Source organism: Acartia tonsa, chromosome 5, assembly GCF_053477335.1.
Source record: "Acartia tonsa isolate MP-2025a chromosome 5, ASM5347733v1, whole genome shotgun sequence".
NCBI lineage: Eukaryota > Metazoa > Arthropoda > Copepoda > Calanoida > Acartiidae > Acartia > Acartia tonsa.
In genome coordinates, this window is record NC_137264.1 from 20,548,379 (window position 1) to 20,574,599 (window position 26,221).

General features: G+C 32.4%; 4 protein-coding genes across 11 annotated transcripts; all 4 read right to left on the reverse strand.

Annotated features, from left to right (window-relative positions):
* Positions 1-11: 11 nt before the first annotated feature.
* On the reverse strand, positions 12-3,173 carry CREG (Cellular Repressor of E1A-stimulated Genes). Its single transcript, XM_080160795.1, has 9 exons — positions 3,091-3,173; positions 2,827-2,911; positions 2,368-2,512; positions 2,015-2,091; positions 1,548-1,609; positions 959-1,027; positions 650-741; positions 338-457; positions 12-211 (listed from the first exon to the last, which is right to left on the reverse strand). The coding sequence occupies exons 1-9, from the start codon at positions 3,152-3,154 to the stop codon at positions 59-61; spliced, it is 867 nt and encodes a 288-aa protein (XP_080016921.1). The 5' UTR covers positions 3,155-3,173; the 3' UTR covers positions 12-58.
* On the reverse strand, positions 3,162-14,833 carry Atg9 (autophagy-related protein 9). Of its 2 annotated transcripts, none has more exons than XR_013879619.1 (21): positions 13,244-14,833; positions 12,910-13,012; positions 12,469-12,588; positions 11,904-12,031; positions 11,439-11,540; positions 11,132-11,249; positions 10,363-10,520; positions 10,106-10,194; positions 9,634-9,778; positions 9,255-9,390; positions 8,936-9,026; positions 8,420-8,617; positions 8,011-8,065; positions 7,397-7,573; positions 6,902-7,078; positions 6,545-6,638; positions 5,739-6,064; positions 5,177-5,603; positions 4,475-4,658; positions 3,767-4,346; positions 3,162-3,362 (listed from the first exon to the last, which is right to left on the reverse strand). XR_013879619.1 is itself a non-coding variant. In XM_080160775.1 (21 exons), the coding sequence occupies exons 2-21, from the start codon at positions 13,268-13,270 to the stop codon at positions 4,331-4,333; spliced, it is 2,871 nt and encodes a 956-aa protein (XP_080016901.1). In that variant the 5' UTR covers positions 13,271-14,074; positions 14,208-14,833; the 3' UTR covers positions 3,162-4,330. The 2 variants fall into 2 exon arrangements, 1 of the variants encoding a protein (XP_080016901.1); XM_080160775.1 differs by having other exon boundaries at positions 3,162-4,346; positions 13,244-14,074; positions 14,208-14,833.
* Positions 14,834-15,868: 1,035 nt separating this feature from the next.
* Positions 15,869-21,126, reverse strand: LOC145318985 (uncharacterized). Of its 6 annotated transcripts, none has more exons than XM_080160792.1 (9): positions 20,010-21,126; positions 18,800-18,921; positions 18,230-18,422; positions 17,729-17,894; positions 17,490-17,538; positions 17,111-17,199; positions 16,780-16,852; positions 16,572-16,664; positions 15,869-16,282 (listed from the first exon to the last, which is right to left on the reverse strand). In XM_080160792.1, exons 1-8 carry the CDS (start codon positions 20,218-20,220, stop codon positions 16,572-16,574), a joined length of 996 nt encoding a protein of 331 aa, XP_080016918.1. In that variant the 5' UTR covers positions 20,221-21,126; the 3' UTR covers positions 15,869-16,282. The 6 variants fall into 6 exon arrangements, 4 of the variants coding, with proteins under 4 accessions (XP_080016918.1, XP_080016917.1, XP_080016916.1 ...); XR_013879624.1 differs by having other exon boundaries at positions 15,870-16,282; positions 16,507-16,664; XR_013879623.1 differs by having other exon boundaries at positions 15,870-16,317; positions 16,507-16,664.
* LOC145318991 (uncharacterized) lies at positions 20,335-26,002 on the reverse strand. Of its 2 annotated transcripts, XM_080160801.1 has the most exons (6): positions 25,871-25,992; positions 25,561-25,629; positions 24,067-24,107; positions 23,137-23,226; positions 22,390-22,469; positions 20,335-21,573 (listed from the first exon to the last, which is right to left on the reverse strand). In XM_080160801.1, exons 1-6 carry the CDS (start codon positions 25,904-25,906, stop codon positions 21,521-21,523), a joined length of 369 nt encoding a protein of 122 aa, XP_080016927.1. In that variant the 5' UTR covers positions 25,907-25,992; the 3' UTR covers positions 20,335-21,520. The 2 variants fall into 2 exon arrangements, with proteins under 2 accessions (XP_080016927.1, XP_080016928.1); XM_080160802.1 differs by lacking the exon at positions 23,137-23,226 and having other exon boundaries at positions 25,871-26,002.
* Between the last annotated feature and the right edge of the window lie 219 nt (positions 26,003-26,221).

The following is a 26,221-nucleotide window of genomic DNA, read 5'->3' on the forward strand; positions in this document are numbered from 1 at the left end:
AATCTTCCTACCGTAGTGTGAAAAGCCTTGTTTCGTCACTCAAATCTTATCCCGGCGGCTACAGGGCAACATCAAAGTACTCCTGGAGGGGGACATCAATGGCACCACCGAAGAAATCCAACAGTATGACGTTAGTTATGTTCAACTTGGCAAAATACCAGCCATGGTCCACAGGCCAGTCGGTCATTGCAGGGTGACGGGTGAACAAAGCCTAAAAATTATATTTTTCAGAAAACAGAATCAAAGAAGGCCTTTATTCATAATTCAAAAAATAAAGGGAAAATAGAGTTAAATGCAAACCCTGGAAATTTTGATAATTAAACTAATATATTCTCACCTCTTTTGCAAACTCTTCTTCAGTAGAATTGTTGTCAACCTTAAGCACATCACCAGCTAAAATAACATGAGCGCAACGAGGGTCCTCGGGATCCAAATCGTGGGCCAAGCAATACCCGCTCTGAAAATTTAACAGTTAGGGCCTCGTAATCAATTATCAATTCCCGTTGATAAAAATAATTTCTTTTAAATACACAAATAGATGAACACCTACTACATTTAATTTCAAATACTTTTATGAACGGCAATACGGATATAAGGATACATTACGGATATAATTATAGAGTAACCCCGCTCCAAAATAATCTATTACCTGAGCAAGAGAAATTGTTACGGAGGCTTTTGGATTTTTCTGGAGGTCGTGGGTGGACATATCCATGTTAGTCAAGTAGAAATAGGGAACACCTAAAAACACGTACAATATTTTGACTGGATGAAAAGTAAGAGGTTTATTGTACGTTTGCTTAATGTGCCACATATCTTTACTAGACACAAAATCAACCAATAAATAAATTAATATTTGGAGGGAGAAATCAATAGAGATTTAGTGTTATCAACCTATCCCTGTAATCATGAAATTTGTACAAAGATCAAATAATACTTTAACCAATAAAAAGCTCACCTGTAGATTTATCCATAGTACCATCCGCATAGCTGAAGATACTGGCGAATGGTGTTCCGGTTAGAGATCCTAAACAACAAAATTTTGGTCCAAATGTAGCGCATCAATAATAAATCATTTCAGATGAAAATGTAATTCTAAATATCTCAGAAACGCAATAGCAAATCTTTCTAAATATATGTTATATTCCAATTCAGTTAATATAATATAGCTCTTTGTCGAGTGTATGCTAAGAAATGTACAAAATAGACAGGAATTTATCATTCAAAGGAAATATGAGTGAAAATTAGGGTTGACAATCCGAATCTAAAATCCGCCAAATTTTTGAATCTGCATTTCAAATCCGGGCCAAATTTTGGGCGGATTGCCAACCCTTGTGAAACTGTGTAATTGTATATTAGAAAGTTTATATGATACAATGAATTATATCTTTACTAGTTGCATCGCTCCTAGCCTCAGGAAAATAGCACAAAACCATCAGAAGATAATTAGAAGGCTTCCCTAAAAAGTACAACCCATTCGAACAAAAAAACTTACTGCTTTATATTATAGGATACTAAAAAAAATATTTAAGTGTAAAAACACTGACCTCTTGTAGAAATAGTGGCCATAGCCAAGTAATCAGAGTAATGGCAGAGATATCTTGACATCCTAAAGAAAACACTCGTGTTATTTAATTTTTTTTCGTTGTATGATTCACTTCCGTACAGTGTTTCAAAGTTCCAATGAAGTCAAAAGTAAGAAAAAATTAAGAGTTTTTTATGGTAATTGTAAAGAGAGGTGAATATAACAGTTATTTTTTAAAATTCTAATAATATGCACTGGCAGCTATGATGATTTCGATAATATGATGATCTAGTAAGTATAAATGTCAACAGAAAAAAATTGCATATGGAACAAGAGATAATTTGTAGTATAGTTGCTACAATATTTATAAGGTTACTTGGGTGAGTCCCAGCTAGAGTTGCATCACCCTAGGGAGTCTAATGGCTTAAGCGCCGATAGTAGGCATAAGTTCTTGTTTGTGCAATAACAATAGAATAGACAAAAGCTTACTTTGCTGTCTCCTTGTGGCTGGGGGGATCAGGAATATCTAGAGCCGCTTTTCTGAATATTTGATTCAAGGGATCTACCTATAATGTACATTAAATAGTTTAATTTTGTTTTGTGTGATAATTTCCTTTTATCATTATTTAAAAGGATGTATGTGTGTGTTTATTATGGGAATCGCATCTGGAAAAAAAACCAGCTCCAATTTTTTATAATTATTATTTCTTAAACTAAAATGAAAAGTGAAGGGTCCAAACTTACCCCCCCCCCCCACCTCAAGTGCCCCTAGAGGCCTCTAGCAGCGTAGACGCTAGTGTGAAAATAATGCGTTCCTATAATTGTTGATCAAAAGATTGTACCTCGATCTCATCATCTGTATTAAGCTCTGTTTCTTCCTCAATGCTATAGGCGAAGCTATTCTGGTTTTCTTCTAGTTTTTGAATACCATTATCCTTGTTGGTTTCTGCAATTTCTTGTTCAAAATATTCTTCGCTCTCGTCATCCCTAAATATTTTAGCCGTAATTTTCCTAAGTCTTTCATCTGCTTAGAGTTGTAAGTTCATGAGGGGGGGGGACTTAAGGATAAAAATACGCGTCATAAATCATGAATTTCCTCAACTACCGAGTAACAAATGTGTATGTAAATATATGCAAATCTGCCCTATGAGATATCGTTAATGGCTAAACATTTTGATCCACTATTTTCAGGGATGCTTAGTATTTGTCCTTGGGCGGTTTATAGGCTAATTTAAGAAATGATAGGTCATAAATCACACTCTAAAAAACGGACACTTAAGAAAAAAATAATAATAACTAACCTATAGCTCAAATTTTCGATAGTAAGTTCAACTGTTTGTTTTCCATCTGTGTAAACATTTGTTTGTCTCTCGTACGGTTCGTACACTGTATGTTGAGGTCATTTATACAAACAGCAAAATTACAATTGTCGTATTTTTATCAACTTTTTTAGTTGACATTTTTTAAAGGGCATATAATTTCTTCTTTAGTAAAATTAAATTTTAAGAGAATTTTGTTAAAATAACATCTCATAACTTTTGCTTGTCGTAAAAATGTTGACCTCCCTGTGAGAGTGAAAGCGCAACAGCCACACAGTAATAATATACACAAGAGTAGCTCTTCGCGCATTTTGAAATTCTGTAAATTCAGGACTGATTAGAATTTTACATTCATTATTTCATGGGTTTATTTTCTATTTGTGCTCAAAAAGATGTTAAATATTCTAAATAAAAGTTGCAGTATTTATCATCTTTTACATTTTACAAATAAACCAATAAAATAGTCAAAATAATAATGATCAGTTTTATAAAGTTTTGTAAGTTTTGATAATTGTCAGCTGAATGTATGATATTATAATTTGGGAAAAATGTTAAGTGTTAATATCCCTTTTTTATTCTATATATATAGAGATCTTAAGGTAGAGGACAATGGAGGATAATTTGATGTATGAACTTAGTATATTGTATGTTAACAAAGTTACCTTTTCTATAGATTGAAAATTTTTAAGAAGTTTGGACACATGTTACGTATATTAGGTACCAGTTAAACAATAAATGAAGAAAGTGTATTTAAAAAATTGAGGACAAACATGATTTTCGATGCAATGTCCTTTCCCTCCCTGGTATAGGGTATTCTAACCAAGTGTGAAAATTAATTTTGACACAAAATTATATATGACTTCCCCCCCCCCCCTCTAACTACCTCATACCACCTAACATCTTTAACACTTAAAATTTTTACCAAATGTGTACAGTATGAATAATTTTAATAATCTACAGAATATACATAATATTAAGGAGGCCACAAATATTTATCATAGGACTAAGAGTAAAATATCTATCTTTAACTAACAGTAAAATTTATATCTTTAATTATCTTTTATTATAAAAGCCTTTTGTGTAAATATTGAAAGAACTAATAATTTCTTGAATTTCATGGCTAATATATCAAGCTTCAATTTTCATTTGATCAAAATACATAATATATATTTGTTTTAAAAAATCAGAAAAAAATATATATAAATATTTACGGATTTTTGATTTGACAATAATTTTGGAGATTGATAAAAAAAAATATTCTTCAATAATTTGAGTTTAGCTCGGCACATATTTTATAAAATATTAATAAAAGACATGGCATTCTTAGAAATTAATTTTAGTAGGTAAAATATAAGTATTTTTAGAGCCAGTCTTCTTTTGTTTTATTTACAAGAAAAATATTACTGAAAATATCACTTGCATATAGCTTCGCATGTACACTACTGGATTTTACCTCAAAATTTATTAAATTTTCCATCGAACTTGATCAGGAATTCAAACCCCTAAAAGTGTTTACATTTATTAGTAGTTGGTAATTTATGTGATTTTGTGACTTAAAATATTTGAACGGCCCAACTGTAATGTTTAAAATTTCTAACGGAGTATCCTAGGAACGTAAAAAAGATCTTACCTTATCAAAGGTTCATTTTCATCTACCACTCCAGTTGCATTTCTTTGCGCTGAAAACCTAACATCTGGCAGCCCTGATCCTGCAGTCCTACCAGCATCTGGCATCCCTGTCCTGCCAGTATCACCTGGCACACCTGATGACCTGCCTCCATTGTCCCACTGGAAATTGTACCGTGAAGCAGTACCTAAACAACATTAAGTTAACAAATGCCACTTTTAAATCAGAAAAATGCAGGGGAATATGACAAAAAACGTTAGTAAAAATATAAAAATTCAATAAAGGTATCCCAAGCTTTTGAGCCAACGATTAAGATAACATGGTTAAAAATCTTTGCGTACTAATGTATTTAAAGTCCCATATCCCCATTCCCCTCCATACGTGGGAGGAAGAGTTTTCCTCCAAATAAAACCAACAAGGAAATAAAAACTGGTTTTTTTTTACAGTAGGAAGTAATTTTGAAGATTGAAATATCACCATTATTTTATTTTTGCCCTATCTTTTTTTTTATAAAAAGCAATCTTAGGTGAATTCTTAAAAACTTTTTGGCTCACTGCCTCACTATGTTAGTGAGGCAAAGAGCCCAAAATTTTTTTTAAGAATTCAACTCTGGATTAGTTTATGTATTAATAGTTAATGACATACTTCAATATATAAAGACAGACACTACTTTTCTTTTTATTCAATACAAAAAATGTATCTTACCTACAGATGGTCTCCGCAGATTATTTCTATGTTGAACATTATGCAAGTACAGCGCAGACATACTCATATCCGCAGCCGCGAATTCGCCCATCAAGCCAGCATTTCCCAGCCCGCCGATGGTCGCCAGCTCCGTGTGGTACGAAGTGGGCGGGGGCAGGCCAGAATTGAGCAGTGAGGCGGCCGGTTGGTTGGCCATGCGACTTTGCATGAGGGAAGGCGTTGGTGAAAACATTCTTGAATCAGAGAAAAGACTATTTGTAGTACTTGCCATGTAATTTGGCTGTTGTTGGCGGAAAGGTCCAGCTGCCATCCGGCTGGCTACCATGCCGCCAGGCATTCTATTCATGGGCTGGTTGGGGATAACACCACCTCCGCGTAATATTTGACTAGCTACGCCACTGCCCCCTTCTGATTGTCGTCGGTCAGTCTAAAAGAAAATAAATCTAATGAACGAGAAGAAAAAAAAATAATTTATATTAAATGTCAGAAAAAAATAAAATAACAGCATTAATTTTACTTACAAAGAAAGGCAAACTTGAAAAGGATCAAAATTAAAAATCACCTTATTTTTTGAAGAGCCTGCTTCATGATGCGGTGATTGTGTACACTCTAAAGTAGGAGGCGGGGACATGCCTCCATCAAGCACAGCCGGTGGGGGCGAGGGAACGCTGTGTGGTGGTGGGGAGGGTGCATTGTTGAGAGGCGGCGGCGAAGGATGGTGTTGACTAGCAATGGCGGCTGACTCCAAAACACGAAGTGCAACATCCCTATAACTTCCCCCCATGTTTGACAGAGCAGTTATGCTTGCATACAGTGGGTTTGTCAAACTGTCATGCTCTGCAACGGTAGATAATTCTGCTACGTCCCGTTCAGCGATTTGCTTCAGGCCTAAATTATTATCATTGAAAACTTATGCCTCTCAATTCATAATAAAAGAATAAACCCCCGCAGAAAGACCATAAAGTCAACTTTAATAGTTACTGCTATCTATAATACAAAGTAGAACGATGTCTGTCCGTCTGTCTGTCTGTCTGTCTGTCCGTCTGTCTGTCCGTCTGAAGCTTAAGATCTCGGTAACCACTGAACCGAATGGGCTCTACTCTTCAGGAAATATACCTACTGGTCCTGTGGTGGTTTTAAGATATTTTCTTGGGGGGTGGGACAACCCCAACCCCCCCAAAAACAAAAAAATCCTCCCCCCCATTTTTTTTTTTTTTTTTTTTTTTTTTTTTAAAGAGATTTCCTTGGTCCTTTTACGAATTTCACCTTAATTTTTTTTATAACCTCTTGGGGCAAAGCCCCTAGAGGCTAGGGGCGAAGCCGCTAGTAACTTATAAAACAGTCACTTTTTAAAGAAACATTGTTTACCTGTAAGATATTTTTCGCTGTCTAAGCTAGGCTTCCAGCCTGGATTGGTGATAGTAAAGTGAACTAATGACATTTCTGTTTTACCATCCTCAGCCTTAAAAAAAAAATATTTTTACCTCACTTTTCGCCACTGGTTATATCTTTATTCGATCTAATTGTTTATCGTGTAATTTACAAAATCTAAATATCGACCATTTGAGATAGGTCCACCCAATAAAAGTTTTTTTTTTATTTATAATTTCTATTAATATTTCTCTTGTAAGTTTTTTTTAATACTTAACAATAAGCCTAAAAAATAAAATTGTATTATTTCATTTTTTTTTAAATGGATAAGTGTCAAGAAAAGGTTGTGCTTACTTGTGTATAGTGGTTAGTTTTAGCCAGCGGTACTGCAGTTTCTGGTCCAGACCTTGCCTGGTCCTCAGTATGCCAGCCAGGATGGCCGTGACGACGTACGTCCATTTGAGCGAAGCTGCACACGTCCCCTACCCCAACAACGTCCACGGTAAAGTTACGGAAAAAATCCACTATTTCCTAAAGAAAAAAATCTTTTTAGAAGGTGAAAATTACTTCAAAATGCAATCAAAAGTAAAAAAGTAAGAAAATGAGTTAGTTGACTATTTTGAATTAATTTAGATTCTATGTATATCAGCGTTTTATATTTGACATGATTACAGGATCAAAAAGTTCTACAAAGTACGACTGAAAGCATGAACTTAGCATGAACTTTAGAATGCTAAACCCTAGGAATACGTATTAAAAGTAAATATGAGTAAAATACGGGAAATTTAAAAGTTATACTTATTGAAATCCTATAGTTATAGGGCAGCTATGCTAGAAAAGATTCTTCACCTGAGCTTTAAATCTGAGATGAAATATGAGTATAACAGGAGTGATGATGGGACTGAGCAGCTCCTCTAGCAAGTATATTGCTGTGTATGGAAAGAGAAGTCCTAACTCTGTCATCACAGGATACGTGTGTGCCTGTCCCTGCCATTCTACTGGGAAGTAGTGGATGTGGGATATCACCTGAAACAAAAGTGCTTTGTTTATTTACTATTTCGAAAATATATGGGATGTTATCTGACAATACTTTAAAGGGATGGTTACATCTCAACTATTGCAGACAAACAACCCTTTAAAAAAACGACATTTGTTTGAAAGTCCTATCTGTATAAATGTTGTGTTGCGCCTGTTGCGATACGATTTATTCTCTCTCCCTAATATTAGTATTAATGTCATCGTGAATCAAACAGTAACTTTAGTTATTACATTATTTGGGCTGAGATTTAAACCCATCAATTAATTGTGTAATGATAAGTGTTGCGCAAAAGCTGTGGATTTTTTTAAGTGGGGGGGGGGGGGGGTATGTTACCAGGCCAACCACGGATATTATTTAGCGTGAATTATAATGATTTTAGAAAAAGGTAATGTGCTTATTTTTATTAATAAATGGTTACACTAACCTGTGTTAATGACTTTTCTGGACTGAAAACTAAATTTTCGTCGGGTATAAACACCCTGAAAAACAAAAAACTTTTAATAATTGTTTAATGTTTATGTCTGTTTTTCATATGATCAATCCTTTGTCAACCCATTAGTCAAATTGCATTTATTTGTTGCCTCTACAATTCTATTTATCTTTCAAATTGTCGTTTTATCTGGGCCTTGCATATGTAATTGTTAATCTGTCGGCTTTTGCTTTTATTTGTCGATCGATCTCTCTCTCTCATCCATAAATCGATTAATCTATGTCTATTATTTAAGAATAGAACTAAACATGAATACATTTTTTGTCTATAATTCTTTCTTCTCATTATTTTTTTCCGCGATCCAAAAAAAATTTCTCTGGAGTTTAAAGTCAATCAATCTCACCTTGCACCGGCGACCGCCGCACCCAGAACCGTTATCAGCGTCAGAACATGATCCACATTCAGGACATCCTCGTCCCAGACAGACAACAGGATGAGGACGGCCAGAACACTGCCGGCCAGGAAGGCGATGAATTTGGCCAGCACAGTGGCCAGTGGAGACACAAAGATGTCCATGTAATAACTAGCTGGTTTGTACGCTCTGAAGGATAAACAAAGAAAACTTTATGAAAACTTGCATATATTTAATCATAATAAATTGTAATTGTTTTAGCAAAACGTCTTTTTTGTCTTTCGAACAAAAACGCTCCAGGAGTGTAAGAGTATAGTAAAAATAATCATGAAAATCAGATAAAAAACAATAATGTTAAGCTAAAGTCTAATATTCTTACAAGAAAAAAAATTCAACTACTAAAATCACGTTAGAAAAGCTTAATGATTAGACGACCAAACTAAAAAGAAATAAGTTAAGAATTCAGTTATAACAGGATAATTCAACATGTTAACACAAAAATTGTACCTTGAAAGTCTGGCAGACAATTCATGATCAAGCTCGTTCAAGTGTCTGAGATAATATCTGCCATACAGACCCCATTTACGAACACCCAGACTTCCTATTAATCGATACTTAAAACCTCATCAGCTTTAAAAAAATATAAAGTTTTCAATAGTTAACTAAAATAACATACCCAATATGTAAAATAATAGAAATCTAAATCGAATAATATATATCAGATTACAGGACATGAAATCTCGCACCTTTCTTAAAGGAGTAAATTTTTCCAGTACATGAGAACAAATGACAACTTTGATTAAAAATATATATTTTTTAAGTATCGTTCCTGGTTCCCGTTTGATGACCTCTGCATAGTTGAAAAAGCTGTAGAGAATCTGCCAGATAAGGATAACAGGCATAAGTGCCAGGTTTATACAACCCAGTATTAGGATTCGGTTTTGCAGGGTGTCAGCTAATTCCTAAAACAAAAGCTTAGTTCCAGAAAAATGAAATTTGAACTTTTTCATAGCCACACCCAAAAATTTACCTTAATTTATTCAAAAAAAAGTGTTAGAAATAAAAAAAATTTCACAGAAACATAAATAATAATCAAAAGTTTAAAGAAAAGGAATTAAATCTATGATTTTTACATTTGTAATCGCGGACAAATGTTGTCAGTAAACCCATTCGAGAAAAATTTAGGAGGATTAACATTATCCTACCTTACGTTTGGCCACCCGTTTGTATTCATCTCTAAGGTGCCACTGGTTAAAAGGTGCCCAGGGGGATTTGAACATGATACTCTCCAGGTTGAATTTCAGCCCTGTACTTAGAAACACATAGTCACCCAACAATGGAATACTGAACCTAAATTTTGTATATCGTTAAGCTATTTAATACAACAACTAAAATAATATAGAGAACTTTTCTTAGTTTCAGTTACTTGAAATTGCATGAAAAATAAGAATAATAGTATTATGAATAAGATAATACAATTTAAAGAGGAGTTGCGATCTACTTTGAGATAGCGTAAAGTCAAGTTTTTAGTAAATTTAGGAACCTCCTAGTAGATAAACTCTCTCTTGTCATCAAATCAAGCTATGAATATACTGTTACTTGTATAATTTTTAACGTTTTCTACACACACAAAAAGTTTAAATGTTTTCATACAAATGAAAATCATGATTCTCTTACCTTAAAGGCAACAATGATTTGTTTATCATAGATACCATGTAGTTTTCAAATCTTAATATTCTGTGGTGTATATCTAGTTCGGTTAACACTTCCTATGATTTCAACGAAAGAATTAGCTTATTTATTCATAATAACATTAACAAATCATATATTAGGTAGGTGTTCAAGTAAGTATTGCTATAAAAATAGGTAAGACAAAATCCATTACCACCAATACGAAAAAAGTAGGAAGGAAAAGTTATTTACAAGCTGATTCTTTCCTTATGAATACACATCATGTGTTCAGTTTGGGCAGCCAGCAGGCGTTGTTGTACGTCCCACCAGGAAACAGACTCCAGGTCGCTGTCAGATATCCGCAGTGCAGTATTGTAGAAACACTTGATGTCCCAAAATTGGAACACATGGTACATCACAACTGCAATAGGAAAGATATTTTTTGAACGCCCTTTATCACATGGCGTTCAAGCCTACTGTGTATATTACTAGTAACTGCGAGGTGACGGACGGACGAAAGAAAATTCACGAATTATATGGTAACGTTACTGTGCATAAATTGGATGAATAAGCAATAAGTCATGTCACTTAACAGGCATATTTCATTATCTCTTACATAGACAGGACTTCCATCAAGAGGTTAATTGATTAGGGATCTAAAGGGATAAGACAATGGCCGATAAATTAATGTACATCCCCAATAATGATACAAACAATTACCCCTTCTGTAGATTACAATTAGTGGCTGAAACGTTTTGATACTTAACTTAATGAAACAAACATTCAAATTTCAATAAAAGCCCCAACAGATGTTAAGACAACGAACAAGTAAACGATATTATAAAACATTGGGGAATAGTTTAATAAATAGCAGCCCAATGTCCTATGATACATTGACTGATCTTACTTGATTTAATAACCCAAGACAGAAATATTAACACATATTATGAGGCAAAAAATTAGCATACAGCCTAATAAAGAAATTCAAAGAAATTCCAACAAGGACAAGAAAAAACATAAAGGAAAGCTTACCTATAGCTCTAGTGACCCAAAACAGAGCAGAAATAAGAACAAAACACTTTGTCAACGGACTAAAATCATTAAAGCTCTTGGATTCTATCACATCTGATATATACAGTTTCCCTTCATCCTTAAAAGACATAAATAGCTAGAATCCAAATGTTCTGTCGTATGTCAGTCAGCAACATATAAGAGGAAATGACTTTGTCTCATTAAAACGTAGCTATTTATAGAAGCTATCTGGGCTCATTTTTAAGTGACTTAAAGACAGATTAGTAATATGTCAGGTTTGCATCTAAACATAAGTAATTGAACTAACCTTTCTGGGAAGATTATTGAATAATAGTTGATAATTTATACATTCTGCCATAAAAACTGTGAACACAATCATAAAGATAAACTGAACCAACTCAAGAATTTCCTGGAAAAAAAATATTTTTATATTATCTGTTTTCTACTTATCTTTTTAAAAACTATTAATTGGACAGTATAAAACATATATATTAGTTATGTACTCAGGCTATTAAAGAAGTGTCAATCATTATATCAAATTATGTTTATAAAAGTAATAAAATATCAATAAAAGGAAAGAACCTATGTTCAATTTAATATTTTTTTGACTGTTTTGTTAGCTATTTGTATTAATGAAGCATTTAAAAAGTAAATCCATATTTTTCTTGATATTTTTCATATGACTATCCTTTCCTACTTAAATTCTATCTGATTGTTTTATATATCTGACCTCATAGCTATCTGTATAAACTATCTTATTATCTATCTATACCTGAAGCATCATAACAGTAAATCCATGTTTTTGATGATATTCATACACTTTTGTGAAAAAGCTGTCTAAATCATCAATATGGCTCCATTTAGACTTTCCAGCTTCCGCTACCATGTGAATCATCACCCCTGTTAACATCCTCACATTAGAATTATGGAACTTGAGATAAGAAAATGGACCTTATTTTTGTTTACATCCCCTAATGATTTTTTGGTTGCAGAGTTTTTACTGTACTCTAAGTTTTTGAGAAGCGAATAAGATAACTTGGTTAGAAAACTTTTGCACAGTGTAATTTATGGTCAAATGACCCCTCCCTTCCTGAAGTTCAAAATAAAAAAGTATCATGAAAATAAAACAATAAACTAAAAATTTGGCATTTAGTGGAATGATAAAATTACAATTAATCAAGTAATGGCAGATATTTTTAGCAATACATAATGTAATTTACCGTTTTAGTACATGACTTTTGGGGACTACAAATACAGTGACGAACAAACTCTATGTTACCATGTATATTCTAGCTACACTACAAAAAGTATAAAAATTCCTTAATCAAATGTGATGCCTGGATCATGTGCATACGGGGTTTCTCCATCCCCCGTGCCCCCAGGGGGGCCTCCACCTGGACCTCCAGGCTGCTGGCGGGATAGGGTGGAGCCAGGACCTGCATTGTTGAACGCTAGAGTTCCTATTTTTTTATATTTATTGCTAATTTTGCAAGGTGTAATCTTTTATGTCAAATGTGAAAAATGAGTTATTTATTTTAAGGACAAATTCTCTTTAAAAATTTACCAACTCCACTAAAAGATTTAGAAGCAAAACATTTCCCTGCAAAAACATTTATTGCATTTTAAATAGCTATTATTTATCATAAAAAAAAAATAGCCGTAACTATTAAAAAAAAAGACAATATATTCTTTTTGGATTAATAATTCCTATAACTTTAGGTAGAAAGTTGCACCTTCTATATAAACCAAGACTAGTGGCGCAGCAATAAAGCAATATATTCCTGTGGTAAAGTTAGGTGGCGCAGAATCATCATCATCTTCGTCGCTATCTTGTCCACCGTCGTCGACAAACGGTCGATACGACGTTTGTAATGTGTCGAACTAAATTTTTAGATGATCAAAATTTTGCTTTTTAGAATATAATCATTTAAAAAGATAAATAAGTCTCAATACTTTAAATACAAATACATCTGTCGGCAGTCGTTCAACTGGTTTCTTGTTTTAAGCTTTTCAACATCTAATTTGATTTATATTCCTAGGAAAATACACTGGTTATTGCGGAGCTTATGTTTCGGTAATAAATGTAATTTTTAAATTATGACCATCTTTAACCTTAGTTTTAATAGAATGAGTGGCCATTCTTTGTTTCCTAGCACCTATATTAGCATTTTTAATCTGCAATAACAACTAAATGTTAGCTTAAGCTCTTAAAGCATTCAACAAGTAACAAAGATGAAATTAACAGTGCAAAATAGCGCAGTAAACATCTAAAGGACATATTAAAATAGTAAAGTCATCTTAAAAGACACTTTCCGCAAGTTGTAGAGTAACTTAAGATTAAACACAACATCATGCAAGACGAAAGTTGAACAGATATTTTTTGGGTGGGGGGCTTTAATTACTGAAGTTTACAGACTACAAACATAAATGATAAGAGTAGCTTTAAACATAACAAGAAAATAAATATATAAAATAAATAATAATTTCTATAAGGTTAAGAAGAAGCTAAATATTGAGCATAAATGAAAGTAAGGATTTAGCATAGTTGGGTTGCATTATTTAAGATAAGAAATGGTTTAGAAAAAGGTGCATTTCAAAAAACAAATTGTGGAAAAATGTATAAGTAAGACTTTTTATTTAGAAGGATGAGGGGATAGGATGGGGAGGGTATTGCTATTGTAAAATTCTCGTAAGTAACATAATTTATTTGTTAATTTAATAGTGAACCATTTAACTTTAACTGAAATGATTGATTCCTTTTTACCTTAAACCTTGATCAATGATTACTAGTTTCATACAACCTCGCCTCCCCTCTCCCTTCCAAATAAATTCATTCAAATCATAATGACTGATTTGCTTAAAAGAATATTCTTCCATTAAGTATTAAAATTTGGCAGTGTTAGTATTTAACTTTGATGTACAATATCATTATCGCCATAAACACTGTCCGCAAAAGTTTCATAACCGCAAATGTAAAAACATCAGATTTAACATATAACAACACAAATACCAATCTTGCTATTGTGATGAAATTTGCTAGTGTGATATTTGCGGAATCATTAGTAGCAAACATGACACTTTTGCGGACATGATTATATTCCAATATGTAAATATATCACATTTTTAGTATGACTAAAATCTTGGGCTAGAAAGAATGTATTACAAGAGTATACTAGTTGAAAGATATAAATAAAAACAACAACAAAGAAAATTGTTTAAGATTCAGAACTTATTAAAATACTGAAAAGAAAAATTCACATTTGTAGAAACAAAGAACATTAAAAGCAGTATTAGCATTTGAGTTTTTTTGGTACATTTAGAGGAATGTTCTTTTTATGATAATTAAAATAAAAAATCAAATAGGGTAGTGCGGGGTAATTCCGGTCAATTTTTTGCTTCAACTTAAAAAAAAAACATACTTCCCAAAAACTTTTTCCGGTTTTTAAGAGTGCAAATGAACGATATGGCAATAACGAAGAAGCCTGTCTTGGTCCCATTAAGATCTCGCAACTAGAAGTCGGTCAAAAATCGGTTTAAAGGGCGGCGGTTGGCCTATACCGGAATAACCCCACCGGTGGGGCTATTTCGGTCAGTTGACTTTGGGGGGGTGGAACACCCCCTTAAAATATTTTTTTAACATTTTAAACTATGAGTAGAAAGCTGAGGTCATTAGCTTTCTAACGGTACTAGTCGCATGCAGATCAGACAATTTTTTGACAACATTTTCCCCATTTTAAAAAAGTCGGTAAAATCGAAAAAAAAACATCAATTTTTTTCATGCAAATTTTTTTAAAAAATCATACTTTTTATTATATGATAAGGTTTTTTTAAGCTTTATACATAAATTAGAGGCAATTTCTGATTCGCAGGTCTTGGAATTTCTTGAAAAAAGTGATTTTTTCCCAAAAAAATTTTTATTTTAAAAATCCTGCCAGTTTTGACAGCAGTTTTTGATACATTTTTTCTTGTCTCAAATTGGCTAGGATTGACCTACAAGGGTGGTTAAGGTGTCTAAAGATGCAAAATTACATGCCTGACAATTAACTCGAAATGATATGGGGTCTAACTATAATATTTCAACACATTTTATGCAACAGGAATTTTGAAAATGCAAAATCTTGAATATGTACTCTAAATCTTGGAGATAGAACCCATATCCTGGGGAGTTTTTGTTAGGACATGCAAAGAGCTTTCTATAGACACCTTAAACACCTTTCTAGCTTAATCCTAGCCGATTTGACATAAAAAATCAAAACCGCGCTAAAATCGCGAACACCCTCTTATACGAAAAAGATGCAAGGGTTTTATATGGAATTTTAAATCTTCTAGCGGTCTTTCTAATAGAATTACCCCTTCTTACATGAGCCAATGCAGCTGATACATCTTCAGGCAAATATTTAATGTACATCACACAACAGGCAAGGCAATGATTAAAGCTTTGGTCATGCATTTAGGTTGTTTATGCTTCCAGATCACCTAAATTAAACATTAGGGTATTATACAGTTATAAATACAGTAATAAAAAAAAAGTAAAAAAAGTGACCGGAATAGACCATTTTTTTTAGACGAAAAAAAAATTATGAAAAAATCAAGTTAGAACAACGCCTCCAATTGCAAACGATAAATGAATGCCATATCTTTCATTTTACAAAAACCCGGGGGTCGATAGGACTTACCATTTTTTCCCAATTTTAGATTGAACATGGCCTATTTTGAAATTTTTTTTTTGCAAATTTTTTGCAACTTTTTGAGGGCAAAAAAATCATAGAAGGAGTGATCTGATAAAAATTTGCTGAAGTAAGAAATGAAAGTATAGGCAATAAACTACAATTTTGCTTTTCTGAAGATCTCTCGCAAACGTTTAGAACACCGGTAAAAAACGGTTTTAAAAAAGTTGGTCGTTTGACCGGAATTGACCCGATGACCGCATTAACCCCGCACTACCCTATATTACTCACAGAAACATTAATAAAAAATCATAGAATTATTCCTATACATTTTTTTATAATCCTATCCGTGGATAATTGTCTATAAAACCATAAGTTAAAATAAACTATGGACAAAGCATGTATTCTTAAAAAGTCGAAAGTTAGGTTCAAAAACATTCATTTTTGTTAAATAAAATTTGGCACTATGTTTTTCCCCAGATCACTAGATAAGTCAAAATATATGACGGTGTATTTTCACTTCCGCACACAAAAATTAGTAGCACAATAGCAACAATACAAACAATCCCTTTCCCTTTGCTTTACTAAATTACTATCATATTGAAACATCTCTAAATTTCTTTCAGTTTTATAATGTCTCATAAAACTGAAAGAATGTCTTAAAAAACTGAAAGAATTTGTCACTGCAGATTGTGGATTTAATAATACTATGCGGAAGTGAAAACACATGATTTATGACAAATGTACCTTTCATCCAAATAAAAGTTCCCTACCTACTCCTTGGCACTGACTAACTTGGACCTAAGAGTGGACATTTCCGTGTCTATCCTGCCAGACTGTCCTTTTACCAGTTCGTCCAGGTCAACCTAAGTTTAATACAGTATAATAATTTTATAATTTTTTTAGGGAAGTTTAATATTGTTCTGGGGCATATTTTGGTTAATTTTTTCTCTTTTTTAGAATAAAAATCTTCCGACTAACCTGAACCATAGCAATACATGACAACAGATCTGTGGGTATTACATGCGAAAATTTCACCAAACTACGGACACACCTGGCAAATGTTAAAAAATTTACACAATATCTAAAAATGTTCTTTTAGAAGTAGGATAGGTACTTTTTTAAAAAAGATTTCAAGATTTGTAAAAATTTCGCTTTAATAACGATATGTTATTGTTGATGAGCTATTTTGAATTAAAATAAACTAATTACAAGAAGGGTGGAAAAATAAAATATCGAACCTCTAACCATATGACATACATGTATACCCTAATTATGTAGTAGCTGCGACACTATTAATGTATTTTTTTACCTATAAAGAATCTCTTCAGGTGGATTTTTAGTTTTCTTAATGTACTTAAGGATAGCCATACTCAATTCAGCTGCAACGTCGTTGTAAACCTTTATAATTGTGCTTATAAACATTTGTATTTATTATTCGATAGAGAGTATATCACAAGGCTTCTTGAAAAAGCAGGGTCCCGCAAGCCTTTAAAAGACATACTTAGAGCTAAAATATACCATACCACAGGGACAATATGGCTTTTAAGAATAGTCTTATTAATAGATTATAAAATATGAAATTCCTAATAGATTAAGCCCACAGTAAGACGTCAGTGAAACATAATAGTTTAAGAACAAGCTTATACTACATTTTTTTGTAACTTTTCATTAAATAAAAAAACTCTTACCTTTAAAGTAACAAACTGAGTAGCACTTGTATCAGTAGAGTTCATAATATCCTACAGCCAATAATGATCAATAAAACAGAACTAAAAATTAACTATAGTTGTAATCAATAAATACAAGAGGTTTTCAACAAAAAAAAACTGCCTAAATTGGCATTTTTTATCAATATTTCTGTATTTGTAATCTAAAAGTTTATACGGTTAGTTGTATAAAACTAAGAAAATTCTATTTTATCATCCCTTCCTCATTAGTAACAGTGCTATAATCCAGCTGAACTGATGGTAAATCTTCTTCTGTGTATTTATTTTTTGGCACAAGCAAAGCTTTGGTTTCTTTCAGAGCTATGTTGTAGATTAACGCACTGCCATACTCCTGTAGGCTTGGGGTGTAGCTCACCATAGAATAACCTAAACCATTTAATTATTATAATATTAACAACCTAACAATCTTACTTGACCAGGGACTATGTATTATGTTTAAAAGTAGTACGGCATCAGGTAAGATAACAAAAATTCGAGCGAGAGAAAAAAATCAGTTAATTCTTAAACAGTTTAATAATATTTAGATAATTATAGTTCGTGTTCAATGAAAGTTTAAATGACAAAAGGGCAATCAACTAGAATTATTATGTAGAGATGTGTGCACCCAAAAGCACTTACGGACGAGGCATATGTATACCTATAACACAAGACATTTTCCAATAAATGATTTTTAAGTCTTAATACCTAATACCAACTATTACCTGCAACTTTAGAAGCAATCCTTACATTGCTCGTTTCAGTATCATCATTAAGCTTCCAAGTAGAACCATACATAACCCATTCGCTACCCTTCCCACTGGAAAAGGCATTGCATAAAAATAAGGCGACCCCTTTCTGTTCTTCCACAGACAACTCATCAAAAAGATTGGCAAATTTCATAAGGGATCGGTTTTTCCTATTTTAGTTTCAGGGTGAATAATAAATCATTACTTAATATCTTCAAGATGAGGCAATAACAATACTTAACAAAAACATGAATAAATTTTCTTTAAGAATGGAGTCAGCATATTATTTAATAATGCAGAGGGAAAAAAGGACAGTAGTAACCAGGAGCATAGATATGAGTATTATAAAAATAAAGCATAATCTTAGTTTTCACCTTTACATGTTCCCGCCCCTTTTCTTAAATATATTCAATGTAAGGTGACTTTAGAACATTAGGGAGAGGAGGAAATTGTGTTTATTCATTTATTACTCAAACCCCAAATATATTGAAGCCAAAATTATCTTATAACATATTTCTCTTAAAATTTGTATTTATTCACCCCTTCCCTGTCCATTTGTAAGAAGGAAGAGAAATCTTGTCTAGCGGCCCCGGCAGCTAATAGCCGTAACATCTTAACCCGAATATCCGGGTTTAAACTACGGTGCTCTAAAAGGCCAGACACAAAATCTAAATAATAAATGCTATGTTACAAACTATACATAAATATTATAAAAAGTATTTAGAACAAAATCTTGCCACTAATCAATACGCATTTGAAGACCATTATTGAATACATTCCATTTTTTCAATAAACAATAAAACAACAAACAAGTGCAGTTCACGGTGAAATGGTAACATTTATATCCGGACCAAAAATCTATCAACTTTTAAGGCTGCTAACGACCAAACGATTAAACGTATATAATATGATCGCACAAAATTTTATCCGACAAAAGAAAGCCTACAAAATATCTGGAATTGTCAGTAAAAGGTACTCAAGAATGCAAAGTTATCTCGCAGTGCAGATAAGAGACAAAGACTGTTTTTAAGCGCTTTTCTTCACTAAAGCTTCCCCTGTGCATACTTGAATTTTGGCTATTCCAGAGTATGGGCCATCTTATGCCGCCTTAAACGGTGTGCGGGCATGAAATGTACGTTCAGCCGTTTGGCCGCTAGCAACCTTTAAAGTTCAAATATTTTTGGGAGATAATCGTTACTAGGAACAATTTTAATTTGATGATTTTATCGCACGTCAACATTGTAGACATGCAGTATAATTGTCACACAATATAATTAAGATACACTTTTCATTTAGAAAATTATTTTATTAAAATAGGACAGTATTTTAAGTAATTAAAAATTGAATCTTAAAACCCCTTAACATTATACCTGCGTACATGAATTTGAAAATAAAACTTTCTAAAAGTATATGAAAGTAATGCATAACTTGAACATCCACGATATTAAATAAGAAATATCTATATGTTGTTTAGAAGCTATTAGTTTCTTTATATATATTGCGAATATTTAAAAAATAAGTAAATATAAAGACAAATAATTTAAACAAAAGATCATGCAATAAACATAATGCGTAATAAATGAAATTCTACAATTTATTTTTAATATAAACTTAATATCTCTATAGGTATAGTTTTAGGTACTAGAAACATTAAATTTTGAATATAGTTAGAAAAAACACAAACAAATTCTTAAAAACCGGTTTTGTTTACAATGGCCGGTCATAGATTAAGCCAGGTACGCGAGCCTTTACTTACCTAACATTTGCAGATCCAATAGCCAAGCACCTTCTTTCTGTAACAAATACTTTTTCAGATCTTTTAAACTTTCTTTTTCTTTGTCATCTAAATTTGTTAGAAGTTTTTCTAGTTGTCCGAAATCTGACCGGGGATTTAGAGCCTCATGATACAGAATAACTTGGTCTGATCCAAAACTTGTTTGGCGGCTGAAGCTTTTACCACTATCCATTTTTATCACAATATTTTAATAGTTTTTCTTCACTTTTAATGTTTTTATGGTATTTTTTCACATTATTTCCATTTTTCAGAGATTAAAAATTTGGTGTATCGGTCATATTTGAAATCTACGTAAAAAACGAAAATTAACCACAAAAATCACTGAAAATTCACATCAAATAATCAAAAAACACATAAGTAACATAAAATGCATCACATATCATCGAGTTCACATTTAATTAGGTCATTTTTTGGCAAAATAATATAGAAATAATGCTACAAAGCTTTTATTATCCCCCTCCGAAGCTAAAATTGTGCCGCGTAGTTGAGTGGGTTGACAGGGAGGCCGAATTTTGGCGGAGATAGCTTTCCCCACAGGTAGAATTATTCACCCCTCCCATTTATACCTTCCCCCATTGTTCCCCCTTCTCTTTGTCCAGACGTCTCTTTCCCCCTCTCTCTTTTCATTGTTTGAATGGGGTAAATACCCCCTTCACCCCCCACTGATGTGATATATTAAAAGCAAGGGTTAATATTTACATTTCTTTGCAAAGCAAATTATCAATAATTTTTCCTTAAATTAAAATTTATTGAAGTCGTCGTTTTTTTGAAGAAGTAAAGCATCTAAACTATTTTTTTTAAATAAAACTTAAAATATTATTACACAAAACTTTTCGCAACTTTATTAAGAATACAATTTTATTCTTATAATTTTTAATCTTAAGAAATATATTGACTTTCGACACAGAAAAGAAATTCTTTTGCCGCAAAAACTCGCTAGCAACAAAAACCCTGGATTCCCCAAATTTCCCCGCTGAATGTTTGGTGGAAGAAAGAAGACCCAAAGTTGTCCAGCCCGAGCACTACACATCCGCAATCAATCAATAACAAAAATGATTAATCAATATTTTACATAACTAAAAGCCTTCTAAATATTATTTATGCGCAAAATGCTTTTGCAATTAAATTTACTTATAAATTAATCTTTTTTTTTAGAAAAAAAATTGTCGAAAAAGATACATTTTCTTTAATTAAAAAAGAAAACAGCGTTCTGAGCCTAATCTTATATTTGACTCGAGTTAAAAATGTAAACAATGGCGTAATTAGGGAGGGGTTGTACAAAAAAAATAAAATAATATTTTTTACAAAAATCTAAAATTTTGACTCATGTTTCCCTACTGCTAAAATCATACATTAAATGGCATATAAAATACTGCACTAATTTTACAATTTTGAAGACCAAATATATGACAAGCTGCAACAAAGAATTTTTTACATATTTAGACAAATTATTATTTTTTATATTGACTTATTCATGAAGATAAACTTCTCTTTCTGTAGGTCAAACTCCTCGATCCTTTTTCATCTAAAAAATATCAATTTATAACATATTTTAATATATATATTTTTTTTATAAAATTTTAAATAAATAAATAGGTAGAACAAGAATATTTAAAATGATACAAAAAAATTATTTTCTTTTATTAATGTGGTATCAGGGCTTATTCTTACTTTAAAGACTAAAAATTAGAAATTTATAAATAATTATTTGGAAAAATCTATATTTAACGATCAGTCTAAATTGTATTGGTTTATTCTTCTCCGAGTGTTTTCTCATTGTTACAAATAATTTCAAAATTGGCAAAAAAACAAATCAAGAATGCCATTTTAATCACGCAAATCTTGCATAATAGTACCATGAAACAAAAAAAGGAAAATCCTCAATTGAACATAAAAAATTTTCATTTATTAAATGCTTCTCGATCTACTCTGAAGCATTTTTGAAAATTTGTTTCTAATTCCTAAGGTGAAAGCATCAAACCCCTAAGTACATAATCCTGCAGTTATCAATCATTAATTTCTATGACTACTGGCGAAATATTTTGTCAAAAATCTTCAAAATTTATGTAATTTTTTTGACAGATTTGAATGAACACTTAAAACTTTTTCGAGACCAATAAGTTATAGAACAGGACTGAAAACTAATCAATAATCATTTGTGCTACTTAACTCTGAGAATTTATAGAGGAGTGTTTAGCATGCCCATCAATTAAATGATTAGCTAAAATTCGCTAGGAAGTTAAATATTAATATGGGAAGGTAATTAGCTCACTCAGGATGTATGTGTGTACTCCCCTCAAAAAAATGATTGTAGGGGAAGTTTTGAACCTACATACATTACCTTCATTGTCTGATTCCTCTTGATCAGTAAGATAGATAAGTTCATCATCAGTATAGCACTTCTTGCAGCCAGGCAAATACCTGAAACAACAAGGATCGCAACATCCATAAGTAACAAAGCTAAAAGATACACCCGCAACAGTTGCTCAACACAAAGCGCATCCGCTCGTCGTCGTCAGAGAGGTGATAGGTTTGAATGTTTGCTTTACTAAACTAAAGACGTAAAAGATTGTTTCTGCGCGACATTAATAGTTAGAGTAGGCGCAACTCATGTACAGTTAGGACTTCTCAGACAAAGGTCGTGCAATCAAAGAGTTGGTTGTCTGATGGGTGTTACTTAACCTAATAACCCGGTTGTTTGGACAAAATTGGAGACATTTGGCTCCCCTTGGTTATCCTGGGTTATTGGACCTGGCGTTTGAGTGTCAAGGACAGCATCCCCGCCCGTATGAGGTAAGCTAAAAGATAACAAGAACAAGCAACAGACAGAAAAGTCATACAGTAAATGATCATTGTAAATGCAAATCTTCACAAGGATTTCCAGCTCTCTATTACAAATAGAAATTTAGTAAAGTAATTAACCATTGCATTGCGAACTGATTGACTGACTGTCTGATGGGTAGACAAAGTTAATTGTAGGATAGCTAGGCTTCTAAAGTAGGGAGGCTTATTATACTAATAGATAGTTTAAATTATTGATGGAGTAAATATGATATAATAAATTAAAGCCTGACCAATAGTTACATACCAACATAAAGGATTATATCCACATCTCTTCATTATTTCATTAATAGCCAGGTACAGAACTATTATAAGCAGGATCAACAAAGCAACTCCGCTTAAACACAAAAATATGTATATTTCAATTATACTATTTTTTTAACTATGCTAATACCAGGAATAAATATTAAGGGACAAGACAATGGATGATAAAATAATATTACAATAACAAAATATTCATCTTTAGTAGACCTAAATTTTCAATTGGAAAGCTTGAAAAACCCATTCAATATATAAGTCTTAAATATGTTTAAGCCAACAAAAATAAGAGCATAAATATAAAACTCAGCAAAATAAACAGACCAATGTCCCTGACCCTCCCTTCCCTGGCTAAGTCCATAAATTTAAAAGTTAAAAACAATTACAAATTCACATAACATAATACAAGGATGACAGCATCCATAAAAGCGAAGCTCTAAAATCAGAAGTAAGGAAAAATGAACGATAACTCTTCTAGAGCTCAGAACTTAATAAGCAGAACGCTAATTGGCAAGTCCAAACAAAAACTGTATATAAATTTGTTACAAAATTGCGTAATTACAAGATACAGTAAAAGGACATATTTTTATTTTAAGGACTTAATTTGAGAAATGTCTTGCTTGTAATTTTGTACCTTGTTGTCCTTGGAAACATCATGACTAAAATTATATCAAGCAATCATTTGTTGTCAAAAAGTTAAATCAACATGTTTAATGGACATACGGACTTTCTGGTAATGATTTTAGAGTTACTACGCTTCCTAAATCGTATCTAAAATTGCTACAGGAATTGCTATACATACATTACATACATACACAGTTTGAAATCGATAGGACAATTCCAATTTACGAAAACAGCTAACTGATACTGACCAACCCTAATTATAGAAAACTAAAGCCTAGATTTTAATAAGAATTACCTTATTGCTAAAGGGAGTAAAAGCTCTTTCCATATCTCACTCTAAAGAACAAATAATTCGTAAATGTCTTTTAATTAATATCAGATTAATAATCTTGTAAACTGCTGAACCGACATAGTTCTCCTTTTTAGTAAAGCTACCCATTGGTCCAGGAATGAGTTTTAATGGTTTATGGTGGACCCTTATTAGCAATAGTGCACAAAATATTCTATTAAGGGGGAGAGGAGGTTAAAAGCTTCAAAACATGGAACCTCCTCCTATATTCTTAAGCTGTCAACACCCCCCCCCCCCCCCCCCTCCCAGAAATTATTAAGGTCTTCCACTTTTTACATCCCCTTAATAAAACCCTCTGCACGCCACTGTAACTATTTCCTTTCATAAATTGTAATGTTTTAGTTTAAAAAATCAATTATGATTATGTAATTTACACAATTTACAGGGGTGTATATTCTGCACAAGATTAATTTTTTTTCCCCTGCTACAAATTTTTATATTTTTTTCCCCCCTAGTTTTTCCTCACCAAGAAGGGGGGAAAATGGAAAAATATTTAAAGAACTCTATATTTTATTTATTTTATCCCTCCTACCACACATTTTTTTTGTTTTTTAACCAAGGAGGGTGGGGAAATGGAAGAAATGTTTTCAGTTTTCTTAATTTTTACAGTTTTTTCCCTCACACCACTTATTTTTTATTTCACCCCCCCCCCCCCCCTGAGCAGGGGATCCCATGTAGAATATACACCCCTGCAATTTATATATCATCAATTAAGTAGCAAAGCGTTTTCTGAAATTAAGTTTTGAGAGAAATTAATTTCATAAACATTTGAACAATAAGTAGAGCATCATTTATATAATTACTTCATATTTTTTTACGTTTTTTAGGTAAGATTTGCTTTAAAATGTTATTAGATCCTAGTCTTTGAGTAAATAGAGGTTTAATTTGTAAATTTTAACGTGAAATTTCAATGTTTTTTCAAAAAACCCCAAAACCTTGGTTTTTTTTCAATTGGTTTTTAAAAAAACCCTGGGTGGTTTTTTTTGGGTGGGTTTTTTGTATGCCTACCCTGATGGTGGTGGATATCACCACCCTCCCATGATGAATTGCACTTTGAAAATATTGCCTTTTGTTTTTCTTCTTTCTTTTTATAACTACTAGTGGCTTCGCCCCTAACCTCTAGGGGCTTTGCCCCATGAGGTAATTTAGAAGAAAAAAAATTCTGGTGCTGCCCATAATTTATGGGCAGCACAAGCACAAGCACTACAGCGCCTACCTAAAAAAAAGGGGGTTGAAGGATTTTTTGGGGGTTGGGTGTGTCTCACCACCTAAGAAAATAGCTTAAAGCCACCACAGGACCAATAGGTATATACCCTAAAGAGTAGAATCAAATCGGTTCAGTGGTTACCGAGATCTGAAGGGACAGACGGACGGACGGACAGACAGACATCATTCTACTTTGTATTATAGATAATCAAAAAGTGCGCCACTGATACTCACCGATATATTTTGTTGCTCAATCCTTTGGTTAATTTTATCAATCAGCTGTCTGGCGCAAACTTCTCTCTCCTAAATACATTTCTCATGAAAGATTGAAACAAAAATCATTTTAGAACTATAATGAATTCTTTCTGTATAATCAAGTACTTAAACCCTAAAAGTTTTAATGTTCGCTTGTCCTACCATTTCATGGCTTCGCTTTTATGGACGTTGCCATCCTTGTTATATTTTAAAATAAATAATTTTTAATGTATAAAAAAAATGTAATTTTAAGCTATCCATCCATGGTCAAATTGAATTTTATATTTACCAAACAAGCACATACTTCTGCATTTGGAGCAGCCATTTTTATATCTAAACCATTAATAAAATTTACATAGAAAATACAAACAAAATAGTTATCAAATAATCACATCAAAAAATTTTCTAAACATTATAGGTACATAAGCAATAGAATAGTATAAGCGCAAAGATGGTTGTTTTAAATGAATTTAGAAATCTCCATCCATTTTATTAATCGATTATCTATTATTAATTTCTTGTGTTTCCCTGAAAGTGCCTAGTGAAGCACAAACCCCTTTATTTCTAAGTAAGTTGATTCTATGTTATTGCTGCGTTATTTGCGGTTTCAGACTGAATTGAAAATACAAATTTAAATCAA

Bases quoted from the DNA above. Each gene is read 5' to 3' on its own strand.
- CREG (XM_080160795.1), bottom strand. From the start codon at position 3,154: ATGCGCGAAGAGCTACTCTTGTGTATATTATTACTGTGTGGCTGTTGC. The intron at 2,513-2,826 runs GTTAGTTATTAT...TAAAATATTTAG, and splicing joins ATCGAAAATTTGAGCTATAG to GGATGACGAGAGCGAAGAAT. The intron at 742-958 runs GTGAGCTTTTTA...ACGTGTTTTTAG, and splicing joins TACTATGGATAAATCTACAG to GTGTTCCCTATTTCTACTTG.
- Atg9 (XM_080160775.1), bottom strand. From the start codon at position 13,270: ATGGCCACTCATTCTATTAAAACTAAG. The intron at 11,250-11,438 runs GTTAGTTCAATT...ATGTCTTTTAAG, and splicing joins TCAATAATCTTCCCAGAAAG to GATGAAGGGAAACTGTATAT. The intron at 8,066-8,419 runs GTGAGATTGATT...TTTGTTTTTCAG, and splicing joins GCGGCGGTCGCCGGTGCAAG to GGTGTTTATACCCGACGAAA.
- LOC145318985 (XM_080160792.1), bottom strand. From the start codon at position 20,220: ATGGATAGTGGTAAAAGCTTCAGCCGCCAAACAAGTTTTGGATCAGAC. The intron at 16,853-17,110 runs GTAAAAAAATAC...AACATTTGCCAG, and splicing joins CCTGAAGAGATTCTTTATAG to GTGTGTCCGTAGTTTGGTGA. The intron at 16,665-16,779 runs GTTAGTCGGAAG...TATTAAACTTAG, and splicing joins CATGTATTGCTATGGTTCAG to GTTGACCTGGACGAACTGGT.
- LOC145318991 (XM_080160801.1), bottom strand. From the start codon at position 25,906: ATGGCTGCTCCAAATGCAGAAGTATGTGCTTGTTTG. The intron at 24,108-25,560 runs GTGAGTATCAGT...TTTGTTCTTTAG, and splicing joins TTGAGCAACAAAATATATCG to AGTGAGATATGGAAAGAGCT. The intron at 22,470-23,136 runs GTATGTAACTAT...TTGTTGTTTCAG, and splicing joins GGATATAATCCTTTATGTTG to GTATTTGCCTGGCTGCAAGA.